At 50.3% G+C, this 12345-nt stretch overlaps 1 protein-coding gene across 2 annotated transcripts in view; it reads right to left on the bottom strand.

Moving 5' to 3' along the window:
* LOC134538834 (phosphatidylinositol 4,5-bisphosphate 3-kinase catalytic subunit delta isoform) overlaps positions 1–12345 on the bottom strand; it is an 83273-nt gene that overhangs the window by 48909 nt on the left and 22019 nt on the right. For both annotated transcript variants that reach the window (XM_063380362.1, XM_063380363.1), the window contains exons 6-9: positions 11813–12040; positions 9096–9295; positions 4859–5198; positions 1895–2025 (exon numbers count right to left, since the gene is read on the bottom strand). In XM_063380362.1, the coding sequence (XP_063236432.1) occupies positions 1895–2025; positions 4859–5198; positions 9096–9295; positions 11813–12040 (899 nt within the window). The remainder of the gene's footprint in view (positions 1–1894; positions 2026–4858; positions 5199–9095; positions 9296–11812; positions 12041–12345) is intronic.

The following is a 12345-nucleotide window of genomic DNA, read 5'->3' as shown; positions in this document are numbered from 1 at the left end:
ACCACAACCACCATAACTTCCACCACCACCACAACTACCACCACCACCACAACCACCATAACTTCCACCACCACCACAACTACCACCACCACCACCACCACCACAACTACCACCACCACCACAACCACCATAACTTCCACCACCACCACAACTACCACCACCACCACCACCACCACAACTACCACCACCACCACAACCACCATAACTTCCACCACCACCACAACTACCACCACCACCACAACCACCATAACTTCCACCACCACCACAACTACCACCACCACCACCACCACCACAACTACCACCACCACCACAACCACCATAACTTCCACCACCACCACAACTACCACCACCACCACAACTACCACCACTACCACAACCACCATAACTTCCACCACCACAACTACCACCACCACCACCACCACCACAACTACCACCACCACCACAACCACCATAACTTCCACCACCACCACAACTACCACCACCACCACAACCACCATAACTTCCACCACCACCACAACTACCACCACCACCACAACCACCATAACTTCCACCACCACCACAACTACCACCACCACCACCACCACCACAACTACCACCACCACCACCACCACAACTACCACTACCACCACCACCACAACTACCACCACCACCACAACCACCATAACTTCCACCACCACCACAACTACCACCACCACCACCACCACCACAACTACCACCACCACCACAACCACCATAACTTCCACCACCACCACAACTACCACCACCACCACAACCACCATAACTTCCACCACCACCACAACTACCACCACCACCACAACTTCCACCACCACCACAACTACCACCACCACCACCACCACAACTACCACCACCACCACCACCACCACAACTACCACCACCACCACAACCACCATAACTTCCACCACCACCACAACTACCACCACCACCACAACCACCATAACTTCCACCACCACCACAACTACCACCACCACCACAACTACCACCACCACCACAACCACCATAACTTCCACCACCACCACAACTACCACCACCACCACAACCACCATAACTTCCACCACCACCACAACTACCACCACCACCACCACCACAACTACCACCACCACCACAACCACCATAACTTCCACCACCACCACAACTACCACCACCACCACCACCACAACTACCACCACCACCACAACCACCATAACTTCCACCACCACCACAACTACCACCACCACCACAACCACCATAACTTCCACCACCACCACCACCACAACTACCACCACCACCACAACTACCACCACCACCACAACCACCATAACTTCCACCACCACCACAACTACCACCACCACCACAACCACCATAACTTCCACCACCACCACAACTACCACCACCACCACCACCACCACAACTACCACCACCACCACCATAACTTCCACCACCACCACAACTACCACCACCACCACAACCACCATAACTTCCACCACCACCACAACTACCACCACCACCACCACCACAACTACCACCACCACCACCACAACTACCACCACCACCACAACCACCATAACTTCCACCACCACCACAACTACCACCACCACCACCACCACCACAACTACCACCGCCACCACAACCACCATAACTTCCACCACCATAACTTCCACCACCACCACAACTACCACCACCACCACAACCACCATAACTTCCACCACCACCACAACTACCACCACCACCACCACCACAACTACCACCACCACCACAACCACCATAACTTCCACCACCACCACAACTACCACCACCACCACAACCACCATAACTTCCACCACCACCACAACTACCACCACCACCACCTGACATCTGCACAGGCCTGAGCAGCGGACGACGGGGAAGGGGAACCCACCTGGCGTCGTGCAGGCAGCGCACGGCGAAGCTCCGCACCTCCTGGTCAGCGTAGGCGTAGTCCAGCAGCTCCAGGGCCTTCTCCACGGGCAGCTTGGGCCACTTCTGCAGCAGGTACGTCACCTCGCACACCTGGCGCGCACACACACACACACGCTCAGCCCAGGGTCCACAACTGCCGCACGCCGATCCTCCACAGCAAGAGCGAGTCCCCGCGACAATCAAAGCTCCACCGCGCAGTTCACTCAGGAAACTGACCTCCGGTGAAGGTAACAATTGTTTCTGCTATGTTAACCAATTTGAGTTCAAAAATCAAAAATTCTAAAGAGTGTGTTTTCTGAAGGTTTGTCGCACCACAGTGATGAAACAAAAAGCAGAGAAAGAAATCCTTACACGGAAAAAAAGACTATTTCACAGAGAATTTGCTTCAGCAAAAAATCAAATAATCTCGTGGCTTACGTCACACAAGAGTTTTGTGATCACGCACGACTTCAATAGGTTCTTCTTCCATTTCGTGTTAGGAATCACACAGGAACAATCAAAAACACCGTAAACTTCCGCAGGAAAATGCGGAAAAGAGGCTGCAACTTACAGGGTCACCATGAGCAGAAACTGTGTCACGTCTCCCTGTGCTCTAACGTACGTGGGCACAACCAGTTTTTAAGGTCCACAGGAACTCACCTCGAGTTACCCAGAGTCAGCTCATTGACCTGAACCTCATTTGGCGGTCAACCTAAGAATACACAGTACACAGATGATCTTACTGACTACATTTTCATTTTCAAAAACTAAACTAAACTAAACTAAAAAATAAATGAATAAATAATCCTATGAGAAGTAAAACAGGATTAACTGGAAGTGCGCAGCATGGAAACTCTCTCCTACAAAAAAATTTCAGTGACATTAAACAGCACTTACAATATTTAACATTTTTCTACAGCATAAAAACAATTTTGTATAATATGTATGAAAAACTACATAATTACATTAAGTCGTCAATTAACGGACACTTGCCTAATGGACATTTGCTAAGCGGGCACTATGTTATGTTGCCTTTAATTTGGTTAACGGAACGGGTGCCAAACTGGTTACTGCTGACATCACTTTGTCACAATCTATAAACAGGTGTGGTTAGTACTTCTTGAAGAGCCTGTACATAGACTTGTATTTAAACACTATACTACATAAACACGTGAGTAATTCTTGCATGCGTAACGGTTATCGAAAATGAAAACTGTTTTAAAATAGTGTCTGCGTATCTTTTCTCCCGCATCTGTAAAAAAAAAAAAGAGGGTAAGACGCGGCGCTAATACTTATGATGCATGTCGCAAAGAAAACGACAACCTACTCACCCCTTACACCAGCGAGTGTGTCCTGTTATGACAAGGGAATCTGTGCAGATTGTTCACCGACTTGCCAGATGGTGACTAACACAGGCCCTTGATTTACCCAATCTGAACAAGGTTTCGAGTTTTTGGTTGTGTGCTACGACGCTCGGCAAATCACAAAACGGCAGTGAAGTTTTTACATCACACATTAATAAGATTTTCTGTTATTCATTACATACTGGGTCGCATTTCTTAAATGTCAAACACATTGATCAGACTTTCACTACGTAATGTTAGACAGCCGAATAATAAAATGCTACTTAACTGCATTATGTAACTTTGATTTCTGTGTCGTATGGTGTACTGACACGCTTTTTGGCGTTGTTTAGGTTTTATCGCAATCCTCCGTATGATCTTGTCGCTATTCATAAGTCAAATGGTGAATATTCTTAACTTACTGAGGAGGAGGTGGTATTTTCTTAAGAGTGTTTCACTTTAGCGTCCATAATTCGTAATTAGTTGGCCTTTCTCGTACAAGTGTACTGTCAATCCATGAGAGACCTGTAAAATTCGCGATTTCAAATCCCTAAAGGAAAGACTCTATGATCCTCCATGCACTCGTGCAAAATTACATCTGCTGATTGGCTACCGACTCGTAACACCTGTCGACTGGAATGATCAGTGATTCACAATTATTCTTCTGTTAAAATATTTTTCATTGGCCCAAGTGTCCTTCAGATAAACTGTGGCCCAATCACTGAAGCAAAAAATAATGTCAAAAGCATTTGGACTCCATCCTATCGCGAAACGAATCCGCAAATTTTACAGGTCTCTAGTAATAGCCACTCAGTGGAGAAGAAAACACGTCCCGAACGAGACAATGGCTTATCTTTCAGATGGCCGGCAATTACAAGGCCCTTTCTGTAAGGAGGTTAGGCACTGACCTACCCTAACATTGATTCTTTAGTGTGGGGTTATGAGAAGATAAAAAAATATTTATTCTTGAGTTATGTTTCGTGTTGAAATATTTGTCTCTGCATTCCTTAAATGTTTTTCTATAACTCTTTTGTTTCTGTTGGTGATTTCTGGCAGAGATGATTTATAAATTGAAGTTTAAGCCGGGTTTTGGGAAGAAGGAGTAAGGAAGGGTCGTCCAGCTGGCGCCAAGAGGTGTTTGAAAGTGTTGTGGTGTGACCTAGTTAGCTGTGATTGGCCAAGTGACGTTTCACTTTATTTTAGAGACAATCTCTGTAGGCTGCCGCCATATTGTGCCGGAACTATTTCTTTATAGGTTGCCAGAAGTTATTGTGAGCTGTTAAATAATGGTAGAGTAAATGAATTTGTGGTTTAAAATATTGCATTTTTTTTTTGTTAAACTTACGTTACTTCGAAGTGTATATTTGGCGGAAGTAAGTGCAAATATTGACCGCGGAAGGATATAGAACTTTGTCTTTTGGAGGGAGAGAGAGGCTTGTAATTGTGTATTTGAAAGGAGCTGTAAAAACGTAGTGAAAATAAAGCATTTCTTTTGTAGTTGGGCGTTATTAAATTTATTACTGGAGAGTGACCCACTACATTTCAAACTGAGGACATTAGCGTACACAGAGGGCTAATTGTCGCGAGAGCGGGGCAGTCACCTGGGTGTGGTCGTTCCACTCGACGCAGTCCAGAAGCTTGGGCAGCAGCGTGGGGTGGTGGCGCAGGCAGCTGTACCGCAGGTCCCAGATCAGGCGTCGCTCCTGCTCGTGGAGCTCGTGCAAGGGGTTGTCAGCGATGCCGCGCAGGCTGTCCGGGAACAACCCGCTCCCCTCCTCGTCGCCGCCTTCGCCCTCCCCCTCCTCCTCCGCCACCTCCTTCTCCTCGCCCGCCTCGCCGTCCTCCCGGGGCTCCTGCTGGGCCTCGGGCTCCCGCAGCTGCTCAGCGCGGCTCAGCACCGCCTCCAGCGACGGGTACATCACCGTCAGCTCCGAGTGGTGCCTGCCGCAGAGACAAAGGCACGATACAGCTCCGTGTGATGCCTGCCACAGACACGGGCATGATACAGCTCCGAGTGGTGCCTGCCACAGACACGGGCATGATACAGCTCCGAGTAGTGCCTGCCGCAGACACGGGCATGATACTGCTCCGAGTGGTGCATGCCGCAGACACGGGCATGAACAGCTACGAGTGGTGCCTGCCGCAGACACGCGCATGAACAGCTACGAGTGGTGCCTGCCGCAGACACGGGCATGATACTGCTCCGAGTGGTGCCTGCCGCAGACACGGGCATGAACAGCTACGAGTGGTGCCTGCCGCAGACACGGGCATGATACTGCTCCGAGTGGTGCCTGCCGCAGACACGGGCATGAACAGCTACGAGTGGTGCCTGCCGCAGACACGGGCATGATACTGCTCCGAGTGGTGCCTGCCGCAGACACGGGCATGAACAGCTACGAGTGGTGCCTGCCGCAGACACGGGCATGATACTGCTCCGAGTGGTGCCTGCCGCAGACACGGGCATGAACAGCTACGAGTGGTGCCTGCCGCAGACACGGGCATGATACTGCTCCGAGTGGTGCCTGCCGCAGACACGGGCATGAACAGCTACGAGTGGTGCCTGCCGCAGACACGGGCATGATACTGCTCCGAGTGGTGCCTGCCGCAGACACGGGCATGAACAGCTACGAGTGGTGCCTGCCGCAGACACGGGCATGATACAGCTCCGAGTAGTGCCTGCCGCAGACACGGGCATGATACTGCTCCGAGTAGTGCATGCCGCAGACACGGGCATGAACAGCTACGAGTGGTGCCTGCCGCAGACACGCGCATGAACAGCTACGAGTGGTGCCTGCCGCAGACACGGGCATGATACTGCTCCGAGTGGTGCCTGCCGCAGACACGGGCATGAACAGCTACGAGTGGTGCCTGCCGCAGACACGGGCATGATACTGCTCCGAGTGGTGCCTGCCGCAGACACGGGCATGAACAGCTACGAGTGGTGCCTGCCGCAGACACGGGCATGATACTGCTCCGAGTGGTGCCTGCCGCAGACACGGGCATGAACAGCTACGAGTGGTGCCTGCCGCAGACACGGGCATGATACTGCTCCGAGTGGTGCCTGCCGCAGACACGGGCATGAACAGCTACGAGTGGTGCCTGCCGCAGACACGAGCATGAACAGCTACGAGTGGTGCCTGCCGCAGACACGGGCATGATACTGCTCCGAGTGGTGCCTGCCGCAGACACGGGCATGAACAGCTACGAGTGGTGCCTGCCGCAGACACGGGCATGATACTGCTCCGAGTGGTGCCTGCCGCAGACACGGGCATGATAATGCTCCGAGTGGTGCCTGCCGCAGACACGGGCATGATACTGCTCCGAGTGGTGCCTGCCGCAGACACGGGCATGATACTGCTCCGAGTGGTGCCTGCCGCAGACACGGGCATGATACTGCTCCGAGTGGTGCCTGCCGCAGACACGGGCATGAACAGCTACGAGTGGTGCCTGCCGCAGACACGGGCATGATACTGCTCCGAGTGGTGCCTGCCGCAGACACGGGCATGATACTGCTCCGAGTGGTGCTTGCCGCAGACACGGGCATGAACAGCTACGAGTTGTGCCTGCCGCAGACACGGGCATGATACTGCTCCGAGTGGTGACTGCCGCAGACACGGGCATGATACTGCTCCTTGTGGTGCCTGCCGCAGACACGGGCATGATACTGCTCCGAGTGGTGCCTGCCGCAGACACGGGCATGATACTGCTCCGAGTGGTGCCTGCCGCAGACACGGGCATGATACTGCTCCGAGTGGTGCCTGCCGCAGACACGGGCATGATACTGCTCCGAGTGGTGCCTGCCGCAGACACGGGCATGATACTGCTCCGAGTGGTGCTTGCCGCAGACACGGGCATGATACTGCTCCGAGTGGTGCCTGCCGCAGACACGGGCATGAACAGCTACGAGTGGTGCCTGCCGCAGACACGGGCATGATACTGCTCCGAGTGGTGCCTGCCGCAGACACGGGCATGATACAGCTCCGAGTGGTGCCTGCCGCAGACACGGGCATGATACTGCTCCGAGTGGTGCCTGCCGCAGACACGGGCATGATACAGCTCCGAGTGGTGCCTGCCGCAGACACGGACATGATACTGCTCCGAGTGGTGCCTGCCGCAGACACGGGCATGATACTGCTCCGAGTGGTGCCTGCCGCAGACACGGGCATGATACTGCTCCGAGTGGTGCCTGCCACAGACACGGGCATGAACAGCTACGAGTGGTGCCTGCCGCAGACACGGGCATGAACAGATACGAGTGGTGCCTGCCGCAGACACGGGCATGATACTGCTCCGAGTGGTGCCTGCCGCAGACACGGGCATGATACTGCTCCGAGTGGTGCCTGCCGCAGACACAGGCATGAACAGCTACAAGTGGTGCCTGCCGCAGACATGGGCATGATACTGCTCCGAGTGGTGCCTGCCGCAGACACGGGCATGATACTGCTCCGAGTGGTGCTTGCCGCAGACACGGGCATGAACAGCTACGAGTGGTGCCTGCCGCAGACACGGGCATGATACTGCTCCGAGTGGTGCCTGCCGCAGACACGGGCATGATACTGCTCCGAGTGGTGCCTGCCGCAGACACGGGCATGAACAGCTACGAGTGGTGCCTGCCGCAGACACGGGCATGATACTGCTCCGAGTGGTGCCTGCCGCAGACACGGGCATGATACTGCTCCGAGTGGTGCCTGCCGCAGACACGGGCATGATACTGCTCCGAGTGGTGCCTGCCGCAGACACGGGCATGATACTGCTCCGAGTGGTGCCTGCCGCAGACACGGGCATGATACTGCTCCGAGTGGTGCCTGCCGCAGACACGGGCATGAACAGCTACGAGTGGTGCCTGCCGCAGACACGGGCATGAACAGCTACGAGTGGTGCCTGCCGCAGACATGGGCATGATACTGCTCCGAGTGGTGCCTGCCGCAGACACGGGCGTGATACTGCTCCGAGTGGTGCCTGCCGCAGACACGGGCATGATACTGCTCGGAGTGGTGCCTGCCGCAGACACGGGCATGAACAGCTACGAGTGGTGCCTGCCGCAGACACGGGCATGAACAGCTACGAGTGGTGCCTGCCGCAGACATGGGCATGATACTGCTCCGAGTGGTGCCTGCCGCAGACACGGGCATGATACAGCTCCGAGTGGTGCCTGCCGCAGATACAGGCACGATGCCCGACAGGAAGAAACAGAGCACTCCGACATGGCCACAGCGATATCACAAGTTTTTGAATGAATGAATGAATGCATGAATGAATGAATGAATGAATGAACATTTACATTTTTATTTATATATAGTATAGTATGACATCAAAATAAACTAAACATCACTGCCACGAATTGTGATACAAAAAAAAAAAGAAGAAAAGCTGGAAGCAAGATGAATTGTAAAAAAATTTTCTTTTCCTTTTGCACCATTGAAAAATGTTTTACTGTATCCCCGTGTAATTAAGTATGGAAATTTTTAAAATGTTTAACCCCAATCCTATCCTGTTTCCCCTGGAATTTGTTCTCCCGCCCAAAATTTTCCATGAACAAAATTCCTTATTCCACACAGCTCTACCCAATAAACACCATACGTATGCTGAAGTGATACACAATGAGAGGGTGTCCTCCTTGGGGTTGTTGAGTGATCATATCACTCGCCTTTTACCAATCAAGGCAATGTGAGTTTTTATTCCCAAAGAGATCTAATCTGGGCTTCAAGCTACTGAGAAATGAGGTGAAAGTCAAAAGAATCTCAGACTGATCTGCTGGGTCGAGGCTTCGCACATGCCTCGGCAGCGGCGTCTGGGACGCGGGACGGGCGGGAAGGGGACTGGCGGGCGGGGCCTGACCTGTGGAAGGTGAGGGTGAGCGTGGTGGCCTGCTCAACGTTGGGGTTGGACACGATGGTGCCCAGCGGGTGGAGCAGGTCGTCGCTCTGGATGTCCTCGGCGTACGTCCACATGTACAGCGTCATGGCGCCCGTCTTCAGCATGTTCTTGAAGTCGTACACCGTCGTGTTCACCCACGCCAGCGGGTTCACGTTCAGGTCCTGCGGGGGGCACACACACACCAGCGTTCGCTTCAGCGCGGCCGAGCCGGCGAGCCAAACCTTTTCCGTCATTGCGACTAATTCCAGCCGAGATACCAAGACGGCGGTCTCAAAAACACTCGGCCAAATTTCGCTGTACAGAAATGACAGGGTCCAAGAAATGGGACAGTATTTAAATTGCAATAAGTTAAGTCTTAAATAACTCTATATGTGTACTGTTTGGCACATGAAGGTTTAAAGACATCTAAAAGTAGAATTACTCACCAAGTATATACAGTACAACCCGGTTATAACATTCCCGTTTTTAACATTTTCCCGCCTATAACACCATAATTTCATGGTCTCGTCATTTCTCCATTTATCACAATGCTTTAATTTCCCGCCTGTAACAATATTAAAATTTCTACATTCCCGCCTTTAACGTTCAAATTTGCTTTGATAACTGCCACAATTTGCAGTATCCCTTCCTTCAAAGTCATAATTTAGAGCGAAACCATAGCTAGAAAATACAGCACGCATATACAAACATCAGATGTTTACATTTGAGTAGTTCACCATAGACGTGGTACACACGCACTCCACAACTTGCACCGGATCGACTATCAATATGGCGTCCTGTTCGCGCTTGTTAGCCTATGACTTGTTCCTTTATACTTATGATGCGCATTTTGTGCACTGATACATGGTCGGAAACAGTGCTACTGTAGTCTATGGTGCTGGTTTTTGTTTCAAAGGTTTAACACCTTGAGATGGTTAACTGTTCTTTGGATATATTCACGGCTTTTGTTTGTGGTTAACCTTTACCGTAATTAATTTTTATTTATTGTAGTCACGGTCGTATTTAATTAAAATACGCCGTATTGAAATTTTATTCAGGTTTTTGTACGGCTATGATGGCCGATAAATATAAGCGAAAATATATTCTGTAGCTGAAAAAATTCAGTTTATTAACCAAGTGGACAGGAACCCCAACAAAACGTGTGTTGTGATTGCAAAAGAGTTGAATATTTCTGTTTCGACTCTGAACTGTATCGTACAAAACATTTTTTTTTCTTTAGCATATTATTAGGTATTATCTATAAATAAAATTAACCAATTTTCCACTTTATTGCTGTACTTAGTGTATTACTCCTGTATTTTGTGTTGTTTTACCTATACTTTTTAATTTAATCAATCCACGCGTAATTTTTACAAAGTGAAGATGATTTCCTGCTTATAACATTTTCCTGCTTATAAAATTTTTTTATGTTGGTGCCTTGAAGAATGTTATAACAGGGTTGTACTGTATATATTTTTTTATTGCATTACAAAGTTATGTATAAAGTTTTGTGCTTTTTTGGGTTTATCTGGCAACAGAGCACGCCGAAACAATTAAGGCCAACAAGGCATTACTGTGCTCTGGAACGAGAGAGTGATTGGCAATTACTCTCTCGTTCCATAGTCTGTAGTCCATTTTTGAAGTGAAAACTTCATTAGCCGTGTTGAGCGATTTTCGGTAGGGGTAAAAAAACCTACGTGCTCGTGTCACCGACATGCTAGTGACGCGTTGCGCCAGACTGGAAAATCGCAGCTGCCTGTGTACATGTATACGCATATATACACTAATACATTGTATATACTCGACTGTATCATGTGCGTGTTGGGACTCTTTTTTTTCGGATGGGTAAAATATTGTGAGTTCGCATCACCGACATGTCTGTAGTAGCAGCAAGTGAAGTTAATTTGACCGCGTGAATACATGACCTAGGTCTGACATCACTGGTAAGTCATAGCTAGGTAATGCATTTTTACATATCACTGACATCTGTTGTGACTAAATAATGATGTAAGGATGTAAATAATGTCATACTGACATTGTACTGATATAATACCAAAATCATTTTCTTAAGTACATTTAACGTAGAAATGATGTCATATTACACATTTAAAAACAAAGTTTTAAGTTTTCACTTATGTTGACAGTCCCCATGACTGGCTATTTTTATTTTTTTTGCAACGTAACAGTAACACCGTTGAATATATATACTGTATAGAAGTCACCAGCCCAGGTTAAAATTTCTAATACGGTTTGAGGTGGTTGGTTAATTCACCGCCGCAATCGCCACCATCTCTAGGGCATCGACTTGTGGTGGTCCCTAGTGGACAAGTGTCGAACTCTTCAAACACCCCTTCCCCACCCTCCCTCAAACATGCGTTGTCTTCCACCCACCCTCTGCCCCACCTCTCATCCCTACAGTTTCGTGACGCACAAACTCCCGTTGAACGACCTTGAGCTGCAGTGAATGTTGGGTGGGGGGTGCGGGGGAATGACAGCGGGCGACAGTGCTGCGCTCTAACGTGTAAATAACAACTAAGACGATACAGGGCGTTACGGCAGCGCACTGCAGCGGTGAAGTTTCCAAGCTGCTCCTCATTCGCTCCTGAAAAACGTAGAGTAAAACCTATCCACTCGCGACTTCTATACAGTACATATATTCAAAGGTAACGCGACCGGTGCGAGCGGGAAGGTCTGCCTGCCTGCTTGGAGTCCTTGAGCTTCTTGGACTTGATGCCCTTGGCGGTCTTGGAGGTCTCGTAGACGACGAGGCAGAGGCGGGCCATGCGGGGGATGTCGCGCACCTGCAGGTCGAACTCCAGGTCCTCGTCCCACTCGCAGCAGCCCTCCTTCGACACGGGCTTCTCGCTCGTCTTCTGCGGCTCCGACAGGGCCTTGCCGCCGTGGAACAGGCCCGCCTGCACCCCCACCTGCAGAGCGAACACGGGTGCTGGTCAGTGCATGGGCGTCGCACGGACATATTTTTGAGGGGGGGGGGGGGGGGGGGGACTTCAATTGATTTAGTTGTTGAGGCATATCCATCCCCTGGAAAAAAATGCGGGGGGTCTGGGGGTCCTCCCCCGGTAAAACTTGGGGTTTGAAGGTGCAAAAAAGGTGGTTTTTAGGCATTTTTTCTTTCCTAAATATTCTAATTATAGTTGGTTGCAATATCTAATTTATTTTTTATAAAAAATATTTTCAGAGAACAAATTTGCAAAAACACAGTTAACATATC

Source organism: Bacillus rossius, chromosome 14 (assembly GCF_032445375.1).
Source record: "Bacillus rossius redtenbacheri isolate Brsri chromosome 14, Brsri_v3, whole genome shotgun sequence".
In the NCBI taxonomy this organism is placed as follows: Eukaryota; Metazoa; Arthropoda; class Insecta; order Phasmatodea; family Bacillidae; genus Bacillus; species Bacillus rossius.
This window is presented reverse-complemented; position numbering and strand designations above follow the sequence as displayed.